The sequence below is a fragment of the Odontesthes bonariensis genome, chromosome 7 (assembly GCF_027942865.1).
Source record: "Odontesthes bonariensis isolate fOdoBon6 chromosome 7, fOdoBon6.hap1, whole genome shotgun sequence".
In the NCBI taxonomy this organism is placed as follows: Eukaryota; Metazoa; Chordata; class Actinopteri; order Atheriniformes; family Atherinopsidae; genus Odontesthes; species Odontesthes bonariensis.
The window spans coordinates 25,935,880-25,958,570 of record NC_134512.1 but is presented as its reverse complement, the minus strand read 5'-3'; the positions used below and the strand labels follow the sequence as shown (position 1 = coordinate 25,958,570).

The 22,691-nt window shown below is 41.8% G+C and overlaps 1 protein-coding gene across 1 annotated transcript in view; it reads left to right on the top strand.

Moving 5' to 3' along the window:
- The window catches only part of ppm1h (protein phosphatase, Mg2+/Mn2+ dependent, 1H), a 43,061-nt gene extending 20,830 nt beyond the window's left edge, over positions 1-22,231 (top strand). The window contains exons 4-10 of the mRNA XM_075470331.1: positions 5,111-5,223; positions 5,417-5,501; positions 5,719-5,837; positions 11,801-11,864; positions 13,476-13,583; positions 20,354-20,505; positions 20,848-22,231. Of these exons, the coding sequence (XP_075326446.1) occupies positions 5,111-5,223; positions 5,417-5,501; positions 5,719-5,837; positions 11,801-11,864; positions 13,476-13,583; positions 20,354-20,505; positions 20,848-20,995 (789 nt within the window). The 3' untranslated portion in view covers positions 20,996-22,231. The remainder of the gene's footprint in view (positions 1-5,110; positions 5,224-5,416; positions 5,502-5,718; positions 5,838-11,800; positions 11,865-13,475; positions 13,584-20,353; positions 20,506-20,847) is intronic.
- Positions 22,232-22,691: the final 460 nt, after the last annotated feature.

Below are 22,691 nucleotides of genomic sequence, written 5' to 3'. Positions count from 1 at the left end.
CCGGTTTACAAGCCAAGTCTTTTGCTGTCTCTGTCCTTCCCTTTTGACCTTTTCAGAAAGTTAACGTTCTACCCTCAACTTTGTGCCTCCAAGAACTAGATAATACAGCATAACGAGCCCATTTCTAATTCAGCGTTTCATTAATTCGTGTCTTATTGTGGTTCTGGCATTTTTATCTCAATACCGCCACTAATTACTGCACTTTCTGTTCTCCACAGCTGTCATTTGTATTCATTTCTGTAATCATTTTTGCAAATTACGTGCAGTTTGGTGCAACTAGGACTCATTTCCTCTTGGAATTGAATACTCTCACTTGTGTTTTTTTTTTTTTTTTGCTGCCTATCTACCAGAGAGTAATTTGTGGCACAATGGAACTTCACAAAGCTTCCTGCTTTGTTTTTATCAGAATTCCTTTTTTTTTTCCACTAAGCTCGTTCTCTCAGAAAATGGGAAGCACCAGGGAATCTGCCAATGGTACGGTTTCCCTCTAAAAATCTCTCTAGGTTCTCCCTCAAATTCAGCGTAAGAGGCTCGGCCTGATAAACACTTATGGCTCAGAGACAGAGGCTTATCAGCTGAATTGTGTGTTTAGCCAAGATAAGAAGTAAGAGGTCATGAGATCACTGGCCTTGCATGACCCTCTTCAGTAAACACATGTATTATGCCACAGGCGAGCGTCTCCAAACTCATGTTCAGTTGTACTAATGCATAAATCTGACATCTTAACACAATGTGAGTGCTCAGTCTGGGAGTTGGATGAATAGTGACAGTTGCAAAATTTGGAGCCTTTTCTTGCATGTATGTTCAGTGAGGGCACTGAGAGAAAGCAAAATCAGGGTGTCGGTGTCACAACCTCTAATATGAACACCATGTGCTGTTGCTTGAGCCAATAATGGCACACAAACAGCAAGCCAAAAAGATAAACACGGCCCAGTTGTGGTATAGATTTTGTCCCAGAACTGCGCTGAGACCGAGCCTGTTCTGTATCTTGCTGTAATTAAGGTCACTGCATGTGTTCCATTGTCTGTCCAAATGTGGCTGCATTTGCCACATCTTTGCCCTAACTGACCTCGGTCCAAACACACAGAAACTGACCAAATCTGTGCCGACACTTAGCTTCAGCTAGCCCAATTCACCAGGGTCTGGTATGTTTGTACAGTGGTTCCATAACTGACAGATTAACCAATTGCCACTAAATTCAAGAGACATCTTCCTCTCCTTTCAGTCAAGCTGTAACTCTAATGCCATCCAGGATGATTGCACTACTTAATAGAAATACAACAAATCTGATTGTTATTTAACAACAAATTCCTAACTACTATCTACACACTGAAAATGGCAAATTTTGGCAGAGAGCTGCCTGGCTTATTCTTATAGCTGCCGTCTGCAACTTTTTTTTAGTCATATTAGCTTGAACTGTCATGGGATTCTGGAAGTAGAATATTAAATAGGCTGTTTAGGAAAAATCCCGAATTCTGTAGCTCCCTCTGAAGCCTGTAATCGTGCTCGCAAAAATCGAGCGCTCCCGGCTGTTTTTAACCAATCGGTTCGGTTTATTATTTATCTATTATCTGAGCAGAACAGTCACCAACCACGTCTTCCATGCTGAGCGTGAGTCTGCCCCCAGCTTGTGTGCGCGCACACTGGTGTGAACTCACGTGCACAACCTCGTCCACAGAGGGGGAGGGACCTGAAAGTTGTATCAGTTCGAATTTTCCGACTTTAGACTCGGAATTTTGAAAACCTGCCGACTGCAGCTTTAAGAAAATGATTTACGAAAAAATATTCTTCAAACTTGTGGAACTGTCTTGCATGTTGGTCCACTTTCCCCCTCCAAACCATGTTTCTACTCAACACTAAGCATGTTTACAAGACACTTATTGTCTCAGTCTGACTCAAAGCGGACTTTTAAGATGCATGTAAACGTGGTTTTCTGACAAAATCGTACAAAACCAAAGCTCTGAAAGCTGGACTAAAACACCCAGATAAGGCGGTTGGGGATTAAATCACTCCTACGTGTATACGCTCAACTGGTGTAGGCTCAAATAGACTAAGGTGCTCTGCGCCTGTTCCAAAGGTTTATCTATCTGGATCTAAGTGTTTATTATTGCAGCCAAATTCCAAATAAAGCTGCTCCCGTTCCCATATCTTTGTGTTTCTTTGCACAGCAGAAAAAAAGCCTATGAAGACCTCGTGTCAACTCGCATCCGCTTGAAGCATTTCCACACTGTGGCTCTGCTTAACACAACATATTTGCAGTCAGGTCAGCTATGCTTACTGGAATTGTACGAAAATGTACAAAGAAAGTGTGACGTGATGTCAGAAATACTTTGTTCCTTAACGCCACTCCCCGCGCACGTGTTCTGGGACAAGAGCAGTGATCCAGTTACACGGCCAGGTGGAGCTATAACCGTAGCTCAGCCTTAACTGTGTTACTATGGTTTCTATATGGATACTTTGGTAAAACATGACCGTGTCAGTGTGTGTGTGTGTGTGTATGAGAGAGCGCGTTAGCCAATTTTCTTCAGGATTTTGCCCAGAGCTGTGTCTTGCCTTTAAAAACAACTAATATGTTACAGCTTTGGCTAATTAGTGAAAAATGATTAATTCAGTTAATTACCTGCCACACTGTCCATCATCAGAGTTTTCCATCTTTCTTTGACATTCAGCTCTGACTCCTTCTCTGCCCTTGCTGTACTCTGAGTTATTACTTTTCCCTTCCTGCTTTTAGGCCTAATAGCTTTTGGCTCTCTCACTGATTCTGCAAATCGTCTGAGGGATAACCGAGCAAACAGCGCGGGGGAAGGAGGTCTCGACTTGTTGTAAGCTGCTTTGAACTTTGCTGTGAAGGCGCACAGTTCCACAGTCATGTTGAATTAAAGCACTCTGAATTATCTATCAAATTCTGAGTCTATCTTGTGCACGTTTTGTGCCACATAGAAAGTCATTTAGCCAAACCTAATTTCTTTGTATTTTGCTTTCAAGCAGCCACTTTCTTGTAGTCTTTTAAACATGTCTTAAGCAATACGTCTCCAGGCTTTCTGGAGGTCTTTAAAATGTTTTCTTTGGACATTGGCCCTTTTTTTCTCCCATTTTCTGTCCAGTCCTTGAACCTGACCATTTTCAGAGGAATGTTTTTTTTTTTCTTTTTCACTTAAAACCTAGCCATGAAATATTTTAGCATAGAAAGGGCACCTGAGTTAAGAGGTAAACAAGTGTTTCTTCTATGCAAGTGATTCCCAAAGTGCGATCATATTAAAACATGGCATATCTCAGCACGGTGTCCAGTGTGTCCTCCAAAAAAAATAGACAAGTGGATGACGAAAAAAGAAGCATCTAAAGCAGACAAACGGTGTCTGAAAGTGATGTCTGTAGAGAGAGGAAAATCATCCGTCCATCTATTCTTCCTGGAAGCCTCATCAGAAATGGTTTCCTAATTTATACTGAAAATCAGCGATGAATCCTCCCCAGAGGATTCAACTTTATTAAAGCAGTGTGGGGTCATCTTATCAGGGATCGGAACAAATGAAAGCCAACAGCCAAAGAAGAGCTTTGGAATGTCCTGTTGAACAATTCCAGAAGGCTCTTTAAAGAAATCTCAAGAAGTCTAGTCTCAAAGAGGGTTCAGGCTGTGTTGAGGAATAAGGGTAGTGCTAAATATTGACAGTCAAGCTTGTTAGAAGTATTTTAATTTCAGTTAGTGTGTATTTTCCCACCAATATCTAAAGAGGGGTTAGATTTTTTTGATCTACGGGATTGTTACTGTATTTGCAGCACTTTCTTTTTATGACTGTACTGGGGGGTGTTGTGCGTGACTGATTCCTGATTGTTCAGGTCTACCTTGTGGTATTTTGTGGTTACTTCTTTTGGTAACAATAAAGACTTTAAGCCATACAGATACTGTTTTCGAAATTACAATGGCAGTTAAATCAGCTTGGCCAAAAACGGGATGCGTATGATTGGGAATTGTGCGTCTCTCGCTGTCCCTGCCTTCTGGTTATTTAGCTCGGTTGTTTGGTTCCTTGTTGCTGAGCAGTAGAAGGTGTAGATGTTTGTGCAGACATTTTCATTATTAAAGACTTGCCTGCAGCAAGAGGTATTGAATCCAGCGAGGATAAATATGTATGGCTCACTGTGGATTCATAATTCATCCAGGCTGAAGGACACATTTGTTCACCCCCTCCCCACACCTCCCCCCCAGGAGTAGCGTTTGTCAGGAGTGTGTGCCGGAGTGCGGATCAACAGAAACACACACACACACACTCGTGCTCAAATTCACGCCCGATGCATCTAACGTCTTGTCACAATCACACATACACACACACATATTTCTGCGCAGAGAGCTCGTCGCAAACTCTCACACACATTTCTTAAGCTGTGTTCAGATGGAGGCTGTGAGCGGCGGGGCAGAGGGCGATACGCTTTCCACGGGGTGAACATCCCTCACGGGAAAACGTGTTAGGCATGGACTCGCTGCAAATGTGTTTGCAAGCATTTTCAGTCCCACTCAGTCTGTTGAGTGCGATAGAGGGACGGGAACGAGACGCTCGAGGGGTCAATCATCTTCCAATCTTCCACTGATATCTTCCCGCTTCTGTTTGGCTCTTCAAGGCCTCAGAGGAGCTGTCGGTACCACGGAGGCCACTGAGAGCATGAAAGAGTTAAAAATAATTTGCCGCAAATCTGATTAATTCAGTGACAGGTTAGTTATTCATCTAATTAATGAACCGATTGCATGTTTTTTCTTCAAATCATTCTTAGTTTAATTAGCACCAAATTAATTTGGGCTAATTAACTGCTGAAATAACCAGCAGCCCTTCCAAATGTTTTCTTTTTCCCGTTTGGTTTCCATTTACTTTTATTGCTCCTCGACTTATGGCGCTCTCGATAAACGAATATCATTTTGGTGCTATAATTGATAAAAGCATTGTGGCAGGTTTTAAGTATTCAGACAATATTACACTCCTGAAAGCTGAAAGGCCACGCTTCGCTGCGTGAGAGGAAGCATTTTGGAAGGGTTTGATGATTGGAAACATGATCACGTGCAGAGGACGGGTTCGCTCTGTGTGCTCTCTCCAGAGAGTTGATGTGTGTGTTTGTCTGTACGCAGGATGTGCAGATAGAGAAGGAGAAGGGGGCCTACAACATATCAGGTGGCTGCACTGCGCTGGTGGTCCTTTGTTTACAAGGGAAGCTCTACGTCGGGAACGCAGGGGACAGCAGGTGGGATTCACACACTTGCACACACAGAATGAGTGTGTCACATGTGTAGGTAACGCGCGTGTCATGCTGTGCGGTACGTGTTTGCTTGTTGCTCAGCTTCTCATGCCCTTTATCCAGCAGGAGCAAATGTGTGTGTGTGTGTGTGTGTGTGTCCCTTTTAATAAACAGAGCTTTGTCTGCTCATCTCTCTCAGAGCTATCATTATTCGGGCTGGAGAAGTCATTCCCATGTCAGCGGAGTTCACACCAGAGTCAGAGAGACAGCGACTGCAGTTCTTGGTAAGAGAGAAACTTCCATTTCTGGTGAGCACAGCTGTCAGATATTAGCAGAGCTGACCTCACCTCCTGTTGAGACACCAGCTCAGTGTCTCTTACACGGATTGCTCTCTTTGCCAGCTTAATAGACTACGGAATTGTTTTTCCTATCCCTTGGGCATGTCAATCTTCTTCTTACTGTTTTTTTTTCTTTTTCTCTCTCTCTCTCTTTATATCAAAGGCGTACATGCAGCCCCACTTATTAGGGAACGAGTTCACACATCTGGAGTTCCCGAGGAGAGTGCAGAGGAAGGAGGTGGGGAAGAGGATGCTGTACCGTGACTTCACCATGTCAGGATGGTGGGTTAAGTGATAACTACGCATTCCTTTTTGTTTTAACTTAATTTCTAATTGGATTAATCTATTAAATGCAATTCACAGGATGTGAGGATATATATATATATTTTCACATTTTGCTCCCTCATAACACTTGTCTTTGTTTTTCCTGGTAAATGATTTAATGCTGAAACACACTTGTTTAGAAATACCTAAAGAAAAAACTTGATGAAAATATACTTTTTAAACCTGTCCATCTGGTTGGATCCACTGAGGAGCCTTCAGAGAGTTATCTGTCAAAATCATTTCTGCAACACAGGCCTGTTATCTACATTTGCTTACAAGACTTGATTCTAATGCATTAGTTGTGAAAGCAGCCTACCACAGCAATCTCTATCCCACTGATTGTGTGCTGGAAAGTAAATTGTCTGAGAAAGGCCAGAAAAAAATGTCCTTGGCATTTCTTCTTCTGTGTGAGTTATGAAGGAATTTGTGAGACCTTCAGTAACTTCTCGTGTTGCTGTAGAGAGTTAAAAAGAAGGTAAGAGATGTAGAAAGATGGAAAGAAAATACTGCATGTATAGAAAACAAATGGCAATATGAGAGCCTGAGAAAATGACAGAATAGAAATATGCAGTGACTGATGACAGACGAACAGTATCTTTTCTTACACCTTCTCCGTTCTGCGGTGTTTTACGGCTCGGCTCAGCTCAGCAGATGTAGGTCAGTCATCGGCTGCATTGCTTATTGGGCCCAGAACTCTCTGCCTGTCTGCTGTCTCTCCAGGACAGACAGCCTGTGATGTATTTTTAATCGGGTTCTTCCCATAACCCAGTTCTGCTGCAGTTTCACCCAGACTCGGTCTGGGTCTTAGATTAATTCCCTGTCAGCCTGCGTGACTGATTGCTCTGATTGTGAGTTGATGTGACTTCACTATATCTTGTATCGGTGCTGTTAATATCCCCTACAAGCACAGAGGATCACTCCTTTTAAAGCAGCACTCTATCCATGCATGTACATGTGCAGCCTGTGTATGTGGGTGTACGCTGGCGTCCAGTTCTGTCAAAGGCATCCATGATCAAGGCTGTGCTTTTACGAAGACGCACAGGCCTGCAGATCACCACTCCACGCTCCTCCCTCGCTTTCTAAAACTCCCCTTCCTCGGGCAGTTGGACCAGAGAGAGAGCTGGCAGTGGCATCGCAGACTGTAATGGTGGCTGTTGGCCGGGATGGCAGGTGGGCTTGTTTGCCCAGAGTGATGGATGTTGAGCAGGCGGCTTTGTTCAGCATGATCCAGAAGTCAGGTTGGAGGGAGTGCAGGGATGGTGGGTGGTTGGGTTGCTTGGAGTGTGGGTGGGGGGGTGAACGAGAAGAGAGTAAATCGTTTGAGGTAAGGTAGATACATAGATGAAGAAAAGAGAGGAAAGAGCAATGCGACAAAAAGACGGTGAGATATAAAGACTTCAAAAAGAAAATCAAAGGTTGTCCCGTGACACATCTCTGTCACTGTATGGCGCCCACCTTCTCCTGTGGCACCCTTATCTTATGATCAAATAAACCCTGATGCTCTGACACGCCAGTGCGTTTGTGAAGTTGGCACCTCGTCTCACTTGGAAAAGCTTCAAAAGGTTCTGTTTGCGGACTGCAGGAGAGGCGCCTAACCTGAAGATGTCCAAATCAAACCAAACCAAAATGAATGTTGATGGCAGATCGTATAGAGACAAGTTAGCTTCAAGTGGGATTTCAACATTGATTTGTGGGGATTTTCCCCATTGTTTACCAGCTAAAATGCAGTAACACCACTGTGTAACAAAATGATACCAGTGATGATGCTATAGATGATGTTATCAGCCACTGCTGTTGGCTGATGTTGGCTTGTTTGTCAACGGGCCAATAACCAGCAACAAGCTGAATATCGGCCGATGGCGACGTTAGGTCAGTATAGCTGTGCATCCCTGTCAGATACCGTATCTGCTCGTAGATTACATCAGAGGAAGAATGAACCCTACCCTTCTAATATTCACTTTTTTATTAATGTTATGTACTGAATGCTTATCAGACATCGAATCTTAATCTTCAAAGTGAATCCTTTCTTCTTAGTTCTTCCATCTCAGTAGCTACAGTAGCTGTGATAAATAGAAATGTCCTCTGACCTTTAACCATTTAAACCCATTATGCCCCGAGGCCTTCTTAAAAAAAAGTCTCCAAAAACCCTTCTAAAGAGATAGATTTATAAAAAATAAAATAGATTTATTCTCGGGGCCTTGAAAATGGTGATTGACGCAGTCGTCGTTACAGGCTTGAAGGTTAAAAGCACTTATAATGCCTCAGGTTTCTAGACACTGAGAGGTTGCAGCTTGAAGTGGGTGTAACCTGAGGTCTTGCAGGTTGCAGATGATTCCTCTTTAAACTTTTTCTCATCCTTTTAAGAGACATGCTCTCTCCATATTCTTGTGCTGTAGTGCTCATACCATACTCTGCAAAAGTTTTAGGCACCAAAGGTCAAGTGAGGATGCTTTAAAAATGAATGACAAGAATTCTTTCAACTTGATTCTCATCTTCGCACAAATTGAAGCGGGTAGAAAGATAAATCAAACCAACACCGCAGATTCTCCTGGGCCCATAGTTTTCCAAGACACTTGGCAGGAAGGTGGTTCTTGGAGAACTTTCTACAGTTCTTCCATGAGTGTCGTCTTTCTTCTGAGCTTCTGTCACTTTGTGTAATCCCAGACGAACCCTGATCTGGAGATCAGAGCTCTGTGGGTTGCCGTACCATCTGCCACAAGACTCCTGGCTCTTCGTGTTGCTGAAGATAGTAATTTATGACTCTTGGGTCCTTACTATGCTGTAGAATTAATTTGGGACTGATTGGACATCTCACCAGTGGTATAGTGTGATGGATATGCATCAAAGCATTCCAAAAAGTGCGGAGAACATTTGCACCTGTATTTCCTGCTCATCGTTCTTCTGTTAGTCCTCCCCAGGCTGCACCTGCGTGACTCATGACTACAGCTTGCTTTTGGGGAGTCGCAGGAGTCACTGCCATTTACTGCGGCCTTGACTTGCTCCTGAAAGCAGAATTCAATCTATGAACCAGCCATCAAGGTTGGCCAATAAGTTTATTTAAACAAACTTTCAGTTGAGCCAATTTGTCTGACTCGTACGGTGCTGACACAGGCGGCCGCAATGTCACCTCAGTTTTGTCGACAGGTAGGTGGGTGTGGTTGTGAGGATGCGTCTACGACAGTGTGCACGGAAATTACAATGCTGTGTCATGTTTTTTTGTCACCCCTCTTTGCACCAAGCGGCGATGACATCAATCTTTGTCTCTCCTGCTGGTTTATAATCACCTGCCGAGAGGATGTTGCACCCCTTTAGTAGTACGCACCTCCCCCCCACACACACACACACTCACACGTAGCAATGCATCCAGCATCTAAACAGCCCTTGCGTGTGAAAACATTCAGCGTTGTGGTCAAACAGTGCAGCCCTTGTTGGTTTTGCTATGCGTGTCTCGGGGTAGGGAGAATGTAACACAACAGGATATATGTGCCGCTCTCTCATTCTGTCACGTTTGATAACTCAAGTCAAATAGGTTGGACTCCCAGTAAGCTTGCATCTCAAGAGGGAGACTTGTCCCTGACAGCCAGTTCCTGGGATGCAATCCAAGACATCTTTGAAATGATGCCGGAAAGTGCGTGTCTCTGTGTTGCACAGATACACACTTCTTGCTTCGCTACTTGAAGGTGAAATAGTAAAATGGAGGGAGTTTAGAGTGATATAGCAGGAGACCGCGAGGCCAAGACCTCTTTTTAACGGTCAGTTTGAATTTCACATCATCAAACTGCAATTTTAGCCGGTGTTTTTCCACACCACGAACGCTGGTAGGGAACCATTTCTGGGGGACTGTTTTTCTGTGATACTCCTCTCCTCTCAGACGAGTCTCAGCCTGCAGACTGTATTTCTGTGTTTGTGGGTTGTGTTTGCTGTGATAGTCCTCGCTCTGCACAGTTATAAAACTGCTGAGTGCAGCAGTGTAGCGCTAGCCTAAGGTGGAAACATATGGTCTCTCTGAGTGGAACCAGCAGTAATGTAAAACCCATCCTGTTCTTCGCTAATCGGCTTCATAGCAGCTGAAATACATTGGATATGGTGTGTGATTTTTTTTTTTTTTTGGAGGGGGAGGGGGTGGGGGGGGGGGGGGCATGGTCATACGATATTTGCAAATAACAAATTTGTTTTAATCATTTAGAACCATGTTTTATGATAGTTATATACACCTCTGCCTCCTTTTCCACATTCTGGACTGTAAATCTTGTTTGATCAAAGTCGTGACTCGATCAGAGCCAGATTTGTATTCGTGGCACCTGGTGTGAGATGTGAATGGAAAACTTTGTCCTGGCAGCTCTTTTGGAAATTACCTCTAATATGTAAAGTTTCTGCTACAGTTGCACAGCTGTTCCTCTGATGCACAAATGTCAATGGATGAAAGAGACTGTTCTAACCGCAGTCAGGTGAAAATGAAAGTACACTTTCAATTATAAGGTTTTATATATCAGGACATCCTGTGTCACTATTTTTTAACAAAACTAAGCCAAAACGCAGAAGCAGTGTGTGTTAAAAAAAACAAACAGAAAACAGAATGGCATCCCTGCAAGTTAACTTCAAGATCCGACTGTGCAATGTTCAGAGAAACTGAAAACAACAACAAAAAAAAAAAAACAAGAAAAGGGTGCATCTCAGACTCTACAGGCCTAAGTTAGCATGTTAAATGTTAAAGTTCATGACAGAACAATTAGAAAGGCTTGTCAGTAGAAGGAAAACAAAAGAATAAAGGGAGACATAAGACTTCTGGACCAAGACCAAAATTAAGATTTTTGGCCATAATGCACAGCCCCATGTTTGCTGAACACTAAACACAGGACACCACAAACACCTCATACCAACTGTCAAGCACGGTGGTGGAGGGCTGATGGTTTGGGCTTGTTTTGCAGCCACAGGAACTGGGCAACTTGCAGTTACTGAGTTGATGGTGAACTCCTCTGTATACCAAAAGTAGTAACCATATCTCTGCCCTCTGTCAGACAACTAAAGCTTTTTGAAACGGGTTGATCACCAGGACAATGAACCCAAACACAGCAGCAAATCTAACACAGAATGGTGCAATGGTCCAGTCAAAGTCAAGGCCTCAACTGGATTGAAATGCAGAGTTAGAATTTCAAGAGAAATCTGCAAAAATGAATGCATCCTTAATGAACATGAAGCAATGAAGAGTGGACCAAAAATTCTTCCACAACGATGTGAGAGACATTTCATACAGAAATTGCTGACTTCAAGTTATTGTTGTTAAAGTTGCTTCTACAAGCTGTTGACTCATAGGGGGTAGTTTGTTTTTCATACACTGGTTCTGCATTTTAGTTCAAATGAGACAATGTAACGCGTCATATGTTCTTACTCATTTTGAAGACCAGATTTTCATTTTGTCCTGATACAAAAAAAAACTCCAGAAATGGAAGAGGTTGGACTTTATTTTGTGAGCAAGAGTGCCTGCTTCCTTTACCGCAAGTTCTTGAGCTGAAAAAAGTGTAACCTAAGACGTGGCATGTGCAGTTTTTGCAGTTTTCTCCTTCATGCGGCAGCTCTTTCTTGTCCGAGTATGTAAAGTGTTACATTATTTATTAGCTGGGAAAGTTTAAACATCTCTCTAAGATCAGGAGAATGGGAATTTCGATACTTGTTTATATTTCATTCAGACCTTCAGAGGCACACATGCTGGCTCACAAAGAAATGCACCTTACAGAACAGCAACAATAAACCACAAGAGCCTCACCGATCATTTAGAAAGAAACAAAAGAGAGAGCATTATGCCAAGTCTCTGTGTGGTTGGGGGCTGGGGAGGGGCACGGAAGCAGTGCATCTCAGGGACGTGTGTGCGCTGCCTGCCATAAACAAAAATCCCATTGAAGTGTCCTCTCCCCTCTGCGCAGGGCGTATAAAACCATAGAGGATGATGACCTGAAGTTTCCCCTGATCTACGGCGAAGGGAAGAAGGTAAGAAGTGCTTGGCAGCCGCACGCTGACAGACTTACACCCCGTGGCCTTGAGTGCCTCGCCTGTAATCAGAGCTCACAGGGCACCATTAGTCAGCCTCCTCCTGCCACTGTATGGGGGAGCCAGACGGTGGAAAGCATTTCTGGGGCTTTTTAAAAAAAAAAAAAAAAAAAAAAATTCACATCCTGCACCAGCCTATAACGCAGACAGCGTATCTGCTACAGTGGCCTTTTCTGTTTATGTCCCTCAGTAGGTCAAATGTAGCACTAACAGCAGCAGTTAGGGGTCAAAGATTGGACTTGAATCTGAGCCATGTGTTGGATGGAACGATGAAGGAAAGGTGAGAGGCGGGACTTAAACACTGACTGACTCGAGAATCTTGTCAGTATCATGACGCAGAGAACAAAAGCAAAGATGACGAGCTCAGAGCATTTTTCACGACATTTTCCCGTCGCTCTGTGTACGCGCAGCGGTGCACTGCACAGCATCTCGTCCATGTCGTCTTGAAAAGGTCAGAGATGAAACGCGATCTCACATACACACAGACGGGGTTTATGTTTGACTGATGACCGGGGCAGATGTCACCCCACAGTGCTTTCTGCGTGCAACTGCTTTCGGCTTTGCCCCCACACAGCTCCCTGTGCCCACGTCCATGCGTTCTCTCCCTTTGAAGTGGGGCGTGGAGATGGATGGCCAGATAGAGTGAGGGAGCTTTGTGTGAGGCAGAGAAACGCCAGAGCACTTCAAAGGCCGGCCTGCTGCCTGCTGGGCTCCAGCGCTCAACAATTAATCCCAGGATGTCTCCTCGTCTCTGCCTGAAGAGGTTCACCGCCGCTTTGAAAGACTGCAGCGCTGTGCTGCATACTGATCCGACCCTGTTCCAGCCAGGCCTCGTTTGCCCTCATATGCCCCTTCCCTGTACAGGAGTCAATTAACCCAGTTCCCCAGTGCTGTGCCTGCATTCATTTTTTTACAGGCAGCGGTAGAGGCCAATCCAGACAGTAAGAATTCAGTTTAATGCTGCTTAATTAAATGTGATGCTTGGGGAATGATTGCTGTGACAGAACTGCAAAGCTTTAGACTCTAGAACCATGAAGAAAAAGGATAGGGCCACTTTATTACAGCTTCTAAATCAAAACCAAAGATAACAAACGTTCCACATTTGGTGAAAAAAAAGTTGAATGATGGGCATAGATAAAATTTGACAGGGATAAATTGATATTGAGCTTACAGATTTAGTTGGATATAGAATGCTTTGAATAATGAATCCATAAATAATAAGTAATTACTCGTTTCCTTACTGCTCCTCGTTCAGCGCCTTGTGTAGCTTGGCTGCCATTATTTTCCCAGATATCTGCAATTCATCATGACCAGCAGAGATGGCCATCGCTTCGAAAATGGGAGCCAAGTTGTCAAAAAGTTTTCTTTAAGGCTTACTCTGTCTCCCTGCCCAGAAAAGATGAGCAGAAAAAAAAAATGGACTTCCAAATGCGTCACTCGGCGTGAGAAAACTCTGAGATGAAATCAAAATGCTGAAACACTACTGATTTTGTTGCTGCTCTGTTTACCTAAGATGGAGGTTGTGCTTGACATGCTTCTGATCTTTTGCAGGCTCGTGTTTTGGCAACCATCGGAGTCACGAGAGGTCTCGGGGACCACAATCTGAAAGTGCATGACTCCAACATTTACATAAAGCCCTTCCTGTCCTGCTGCCCAGAGGTATGCTCCACTTTGAATTGAATCCTATCCGAGTTTTTTCTCTTTTGCATGTGTGGGTTTTCTCTTGGTGCTCCCACAATACACTGACATGCAGTTCACAACATGTCTGATCCCTTTATTTAGGCTGTGTGTGGATGCAATTTGAGCTGGTCTGTGTCCGTGTATCAGACTGGTAAACGGTCTCACCCGGTACCAGCTGAGATGGGCTTCAACACTGTTGCTGCCATCAAGTATACGCAGCCTTGTGAAAAATAAAATAAATAGTTGGCTTTTTTTTTTTCAACATTGCCAATTTGAAAACAATCTATTTGAATAATGAATACCTTGTGTGCAAAGAGGAAATATACCCTTGGCCTCAGAAGCTGGTGTTGCCGCATTATGCCGTGCACAGTTCTGTCATCTGCAAGGTGTTTATTTTTAGACAGATCATCTCATATTATATTAATGTATCCTTTGATCTGATATAGAATTTATATTTGAATCAGCAGCTCTTTTCACACACCATAGTCGCACCATATTGGCATAAAAAAAGCCATCCTTAATAACCCACCGTTGTTCCCCTGGTAATTCTTACAGAATAATAGGTGTCTCAGCGTTGTATTAGCGTGTGCTCACAAATAGCAAGCTCGCTACTCGGCGTCAGCTGAGTAACAACTTTTAAGAGCAGCGTGTGACACCATGGTCAACGCCACTTAAGACACACACCACTTTGGCTCTGTGACCACCTCTGTTTCCAACTCAGAGCGGCTCAGCAATAAATCAACTTTGACATTCTGTTCCATCGCTGTACTTACAAAGTGAACACAAAAGGCTTGGAGCGGGCAAAGTGAAAATGGCTAATGAATGTAAGCTGCCCAGTTTCTGAAGCTGCAAATCATCCACAAACCATAAAATTTCCACCACCATTTTCCTGCAAATGTGTCTTTTGTCTGCGTCACACACATCTAAAGTTGTTGTGGCAAGAAAACTCTTGGATTAGTCTGTCCAGAGCTCATTGTTCCAGATCAGGTATTTGCCTCTTTATTCACCACTTCCTAAATCCGCTAATTCAAATTTTGGAGATTTGAAGATGTCATTAATAAAGGGGTGTCAAACAAAATGTCAAAACGACGGTTAACTTGTCTGAATAAATCGTCTTTATCCGTGGGAACTGTTTACGACAGTTTAATGTTTGCCTGTCCAAATGTGTAAAAAAAAAAAAAAAAAAGATTGAAAAGCTAATAATTTCCATGATCTTACCTTTTCACATGATGTAAGCTAATGGATGGATTATGTTCTGCTTTTTATAGCGTAGACCAGGGGTCTTCAACGTTTTTCAGGCCAGGGACCCCCAAACTGATGGAGAGTTGGAGCAGGGACCCCCCTACTATTTATATGGCATACAATTGTGTTTTATATTTAACGGGGCCTAGTGCCTTGTATAAACATAGCTACTCTGTTATTGTACATTCAATACTAAGCTATTCAAATAATACACAGGTTAATATATTCATGTTTTTATTTTAAACATGTGCAAGGTACAGGGTGGCCGTGCCACTGCCATTTATAAACAAACATCTTGCATACAACACTGAGCTATTCAAATAATCCACAGATTTTAACTTTAAACATGCATGTAGATGGGACAATGAATCCTCAAACCATCTGTGGATGGCACACGTTTGCACACAATTTGTGAGAAAAAACTGTTTGAAAAAAAAAAAAAAAATTTTTTATTTTTTTATTTTTATTTTTTTAAATGTTCAAAATCGTCTAATCAACCAAAGATTTCGCGACCCCCCTGCAGTACCTCCGCGGACCCCCTGGGGGTCGCGGACCCCCTGTTGAAGACCTCTGGCGTAGACAAAATAGCATTGTTCATTCACATTCTTAGTCCCGAATCTACTAATGCTTTGTTATTGTCGCTGAGCAAATTTGCTGTAAAACTGAAAACATGTTCGTAAACTAAATCAAAAACTGTTGTATCCCAAATGCAAAAGCTGTCCTCTTTCATTTTTGGGAGCTTGCAAACAAAGCAACAGGCACAGCATGAAGACCAGTGCATTGTTCAACACTCCATTCATCAGGGTTGCAGTGAAATGTAAATCATTCCTCCCTCCTTGCAGTTTGCCCAAACTCCAGTCTTGCTCAACTTACCCCACAGCGTTTGGCTCACTTTGCCCCATAGCAGATATCTTGGAAAAAATAACTAGCTTACAAGTCCAGGGAAAATATTTATCTAAATGATTTGCATGGTTTTATACGCTGTAAAAATGACCAACATGCAACATTTTGTCGGTCATAAACTGTCATTGATGTAGCAGCCATTACATCTGATATGTGAAAATGTCTCTTTTGCAAGCCAAAAACAGCTTTAAAAGATAACTGGTGCTTATCACACCTCCCATGTGATTCTTCTTCTTTTCACAGTTTGGCAGAAATGATGGTTGCTTCCAAAATGAAAGGTCACATGACAATAAAAGTGCCTGGTTCCCAAGATAAAGAGGGTGGGACAACTGACCCGCTCTCCCATAAATATTCATGCCCTCCCAGAAGGCAAAATATGGGGGAAAAAATTGCTTTTTTTTTATGAACAGATATTAGTATATGATTACAGCTGTGAGTTATTAGCTGGGAAACACAATCAAACCTTAGCCTAATGCCTTTCCAAGGTCTAGTTAAGATTCAATAGAAGTAGAACAAAATAAAAAATTATACAGCTCTTTTTTCTAAAGGTATATCCAGCTGTGACAAAGTGGGTGAGACCATTTGTTTGATTTATTAATACCATCTTTAGTTCACCATACTTGTTTGTTTTCAATCATTTTACTATCAGTAATCATCATTTTACAGATACAGACTATCCCGGGTTTGTTTGTGTTTTGTATTATGTTTGCTTATATTTCATAGTTCAACATCTTTGGTTTAAATAAACACTGACAAGTATTGTTAAATTCAGTTATAATTTATTGAATTATAGCTCCTTAGAATAAGTTAAATTAACATTTAAGTGTGCTACTCACCATACCCACCAGGTGCTCAGAGACAAAGGGAGGAAATGCTGCAATATTTCTGCTTTTATACTCTGGGGAACATGATTGGGGGAGGTCATAGGACTAGTCTACATCAGGAAGGTGAGACACATTAGGTTTAGATATTATGTAGGTTTGTTTGGTATTTAATTTATGTATGGTTAACATGTAGATGAAAAGGTAAAACAGGTAAGAGTGTTTTTACTGTAATTCGTATGATTCGTGACGTGTGAAATGGTGAAGTTAGAAGCCAGTGGAGTCACCTCCTCTGTTGGTACAACCAAGGAGGCAGTGCCCAGTGAGGTGAGGCTATTTAAGCAGTGGCCTTTTGTCTTTCTCGCGACAGAGAGTGCAACCATCGTGCTGATCGGGTGTAGCAATTTACACTTGATTTAATTTCTTTGTTTTGTTTTGTTCTAAGTTGAGTTTTATTTAGTTCAACTAAGTTAACTGTTCAGTTATATTCTTTTGTTGTATAAATATTTTTTTTGCTACACGTGAAGCAGAAGGCACATGTAAATAAACACCTTGTGGTGATTTTATTTTTTTTTTTTGGACAAACTTCCCAACACCAGGCTTTCTCCAAAAACGGCTCCACATGGTCAACAGAAATGGCGCTTTACTTGCTGATATTTTTGTCCCCAATCTCATTGCTGTGTTACGGAGACTGCATGTCTCCTCTACGTCTACGTAGTTTTGCAGTCAGTTGTGCCTCATTGTAACCACAGAGGCTTTGTTTTTTTTGTTTTTTCAAGAAAAGCGCTTCTTGTATATTTTCACTTGAACAGATAATCGGCTTAATTTAGATATGTACTGCATTTGAACAAAAAACAAGCTGGATGTGAGTCAGTGAACTACGATTATCAGCAGGTCTGCGATCTAACAGCAAATTTGTGCAGCTACTAAAAGATTGCTTTGGTCATGACTGAAATATAGCGCAGTTTGTGGTCACTCGCAAAATTTGGACACCCCAGTCGGCGCTATTCCTGATTTGTAACCACACATAAATTCACACACTGTAGTAATGCCGGCTTTAGAGGGTTATAAGTTGCTATGAAAGTTTAGAGATTATAGCATTACTTGCTTGCTAACTCTTCTAAAACCATCACATCTATCTGTCTGCTCACAGTGTCTTAGTAGATACTGATCTAAGACGTTACATAAAGTAGCGCTTCAGTACGCATGCGGGATGATGGACACATATGGGGTAAGAAATCGGTCAAAAAGAAACGTGCATCCGTGCAAGTAATCCGCGCATATTTGGGAAATGTGTGCGTCTTTGGTTGTAGTTGAGCATAAAATAAATATGTGCAATCTCTAAAAATGAGTCCATCTGTGTTTATAATGGGTTGTGTTTTAATATTTGTCAAAATACGAATTGAAAAGTTACGACATCAAAAAGTTACGAATTCAACAGTTACGAATACGAATTTCTCAAGTGCAGGAAAGGGGACAAAAATACATCATCACGTCACAGGCATCACCAGCAGAAGAAAATTCGATCACCCCATCAGTGCGGCCAGTGATACTAGAACATATTTTGACTTTGACCACAGTGCGGACTCTATATTACTCTATATTTACTATACTATCCTATACTATACTAGTAAATATTTACTGGATTGCGTTTGTGATTTAAAGCATGACACAACAAGGGGCTTCAGCAGCGGATGAACCTGTAAGTTAAAGATATTTTCCCATTATTTTTTGTGTATGAAATGCGCTGATGACGTATTTTTGTCCCCTTTCCTGCACTTGAGAAATTCATATTCGTAACTTTTGAATTCGTAACTTTTTGATTCGTAACTTTTCGATTCGTGTATGTATTTTTTGATGTCGTAACTTTTCGATTCGTATTTTGACAAATATCAAAACACAACCCATTATAAACACAGATGGACTCATTTTTAGAGATTGCACATATTTATTTTATGCTCAACTACAACCAAAGACGCACACATTTCCCAAATATGCGCAGATTACTTGCACAGATGCACGTTTCTTTTTGACCGATTCCTTACCCCATAGACACACTTCATTTTGCATCTATACTTGCTTGGGCCAGAGCCTTTCGATATTTTTCCAAAAATATTCAAAATCGTCAGCATTTGAACATTTTTACATAGAAAAAGAAAAAGACAGCAGGGTAAAGAATGCTCACATTATTACTGCAGTAGATTAACAGGCTCGCTTTTTCTTCAGTTTGATTTGACCTTTGAAAAAACAAAGATCTCTGCGATAACAAAGAAAAATGATACTTGCTATTACCCGTGAACTGCGTGGTCAACGTGCACACTATCATTCCTCTCCGGCCACTGTCTTCCCTTATCGGTGACTGCTGTGCATGATTGCAGGAGTCATGAAAACCAAGAAGCGCTCTTGCTCTTTCATTCATTGCTCTCTGAGATCAGTCGCAGTTCAGCCTTTTTATATTTTTTACATCCTTGGAGATGCTTCAAGTTACTCTTGTTATTATGGGAATGAGTAATGTTTTATTTGAGCATGAGAGGCCACGTTGGATGTTTAATGCATATGGTAAGTGTATACAAAGTAATAACGTGTGGGGGAGTTCCCTGTAAGGATTGTGCAAACCCTTGTGCAACATGTCATGACTTAAAAAAAAAAAAAAAAAGGAACATGAAATATGAATGTAGGGTTCAAGATCAAAGGCTCAAGTCATCACTTCTTCCCGAGAAACATTGTATTGCTCTGTTTGAGAAATCCACCGACTGATACAACAAAACCACAAGCAGGAGGTTCATGACCCACGCAGAGGTCATTTCGAACTTCTTTACAGCTTTGTTCACATGCGCTGTGTGCTTTGCCATTTGTAACGCAGCCTCTGCGCTGAAGTGGTGTGAGCGATGTGACTAACAAACTCCCCCTCACAGTAGAAGAGAAATGACTTGAAACAACCAAACACAGGCAGTCAAAGGCACTTTGGTCTTCATTTTGCTTGCTTTGTGCTTGGGTTCGGCATTTTAAGGGATTTTTGAGGTCAACTCACCCAGCCAATTGCCTACCTGGTGAAAAATAAGCCTCTTCCAGCCCTAAACAAACAAATGTCCGTCTCTTTAAAAAAATGAGTCGACTATGTGCGCCGTTCCAACTCATCGATTAGTTGCGCACATCCCCACTACGTGCGAGTTGTTTTTTTTGTTTTTTTGTGGCAAAACCAAAAAAAAGAAATCGCATGTTTGAGGAATGTTGATGAGTTCTTGGCAGGGGGTAGTTTAATAAAAGGTTATGCCATTTCAACACATGAACATTGGAGATTTTTAGAGGAAAATATGGACATTTTGGTCCAATTCAAGAGGCACAAGCTCAGTTTTGCCACGACGCCTATCATAAACATCTTTAAAAGTCTGTGGATGGTCTATAAATGAGAGAGAGGAACTTTTCACAGGAAGTATGTTCAAAAATCCCCCAAATAAGAACTGAGAGTCAGTTTCTGGCTACAGAAAGCATTAGCAAGCTGTGATATTTGCAAAAGGGGGTGTTAGAATGTACTAACCAAACAACTTTTCCCTTTCAGTTATTTTGAAACGGATAAACACGGAAATAAAAATGTGATCTTACTTCTGACAAAAAATATTGCACACCGTATTAAGGAATCAACTGAGTTAGGCTGCACTTTAAGATTAAAGATAGCCTTGCATGCCAAATGTATTCACTCTTAAACTGTAACTCTTAAGAGATACAAATGATTCTTGGAAACCGTTAATCCTCAACTCCCGCCTTGTTTCTCTTCACCTTCAGGTCAGAGTTTACCCCTTATCGCAGTGTGAGCATGGGGCAGATGACGTTCTGGTGCTGGGAACTGACGGTCTGTGGGACGTCCTCTCCAACCAGGAAGTAGCTGAAGCGGTGACCAGTTTCCTGGCAAACTGCGACCCAGACGACCAGCACAGGCATGTTCGCTCATCATCTCACAGCTGCGGCCACCAGTCAGGCATGAACTTCCCCGTCACCCCTGCCTTATTTGGAGAGGGTGAACAGTGTTATCTAGTTGCAATAATGCAAATTTCCAAACATTTAGATGAGTCACTTCTCTGATGTGAAGGAAAAGCTTGTGATATATTTATCAGGGCCCTCTCTCAGACTCCTTCTCCTGTGACCATAGTTTCTTCACCCTAATATCTTCAGATTATTTTTGTTTTATTTAATCTCGTTTCCTGTGGATATATGAAGTGGAATAAAGTGCTTAGTTAATGTATCTGATCATTAATCGCTTTTTTTTTGTTTTTGGTCAGGTACACAATGGCAGCTCAAGACCTAATAATGAGAGCACGAGGGGTGCTGAAGGATCGAGGCTGGAGGATATCTAACGACAGACTAGGCTCCGGCGATGACATCTCTGTCTACATCATCCCCCTTATGTATGGAAACAAGCAGAACTAGCCAAGCTACGAAAACCACAGCGCAACCCCGCTTTTCGCTCTCTGTTTCCTTCATCCTCCTCATCTTTTTTCAAGTGCATTTGTGTGGATCTTCCTCTTTTGCCGAAGGATCAAAGACATTTTTGCTCAGAGATGGGATTTCTGTCCAGCTTCCCCCATGATCATCCGTAGCCGGGTTGAACTCTTGCTCTGGCCCACTTTTTTAGAAAGGAAACTGAGGAACAGAACCATGAATGATGTTTTTTTTTTTTTTTTTTTTTTATTATTATTTATTTTTCACAATCATGAGGAAGTGGGGAAGAGGATGAGAACACGGTGATGTGTACCTTAAGATTGCTGTTACTAACTAATGCACAATATTTATAAATGTGAAAATGTAAATACCTTCACAGCATTTGTGTGATTGGTTGAACATCTGTACAGTGTACAAAAGAACTCCTAAAACTGATGTCCTATATGTGTGAATCATACCTCTTCTGTTCCATTTAGCCGGGCATCTGCAGTCTTAGTCTCCTGAAATGAAGAAACACATTGATGAAGAATACACAACACGTGTGTAGTCCCTTTAAGATGTCGGTTAGCTACATGTCTCCGCAGGATTACACACAGCCAAATCCATCCCAGCTTTGCCATTCATTTCAATTGAGAAAAGAGGAGCAAAGGCATCTTTCTGTTGTACTTTGACAATCTCGTCTTCCTTTGTGATTCTAAGTAACTCATGTTGTCATTGTCCACTTTAGGTGGCTCTTTGCATGCTACATCAGGTGCACCGTCACCTGCTTACCTGTGCCATCATTAAGTTGCACCGTCCCTCTTTATTTAAACGTGATGCTCAAACTCTTTAAGTAGAACTAATACAACAGAAACTCATGCTTAAAGGTGCCTCTAACAATGTCAGTTGCTGATTTTTTTAACATGTGTCACTTGAAAATAATTCTAAATAACACGTTGTTCTAACCTTGTATGTGTTTAAGATCGATATAGTTGTCTGATTTTCCACATTTTGGTGTTACTTTTGTGTTAGTTGCTGTATAAATGGCTGACATTGGTGAATCTTGGGACAGAGTAGCTTGATTTAAATGTAAATAATGTTTCCAGTGGAAAATCTCCTTTCTATTACTGTAAGTGATGTACATCTTACCAAAACCAAGCCATGTCCTTTCTACTGTTTTAGAAACCGAGGGACAGTGAAAAAGAAAAAAGCTCAAAAAGACGTAATAAATATGAAAAATTATCATTTCTGACATTGCCATTGTCTTTTTTTCCCCCCCCATGTTTCTCTGCTGTGTCATTGAGTAAGATATTGTGTACATCTGCATAATAAATGGGGGGGAGGCCCTGGGACATATTTATTAGACAACCTTGCAGGGATGAACAAAAACATTGCTTAACATCCAATGTCTTCAACTGCAATCCTGTCAGCAACAACTTTCTTTTTAATGATTTGATCTTTCAGCGCTGACTTTTAACTTTGGTTCCATGAAACATTTTATTTCTGCATTCAGATATTTGAATCCAACAGAAATGTTGGAACTCCTGGCTTAAAAACTCCTTTGACTGCAGCGACTTCCCAGCGCAGAAGAATACCGTCATCCCTCTTACAAACTGTGTTGAGAGCCCCAGAGCAAAGTGTGGATCACAGAACGTTTGAATATTTAAAGGTTTCACGGTGGACACCGCTTCGAGGGGTGTAATTC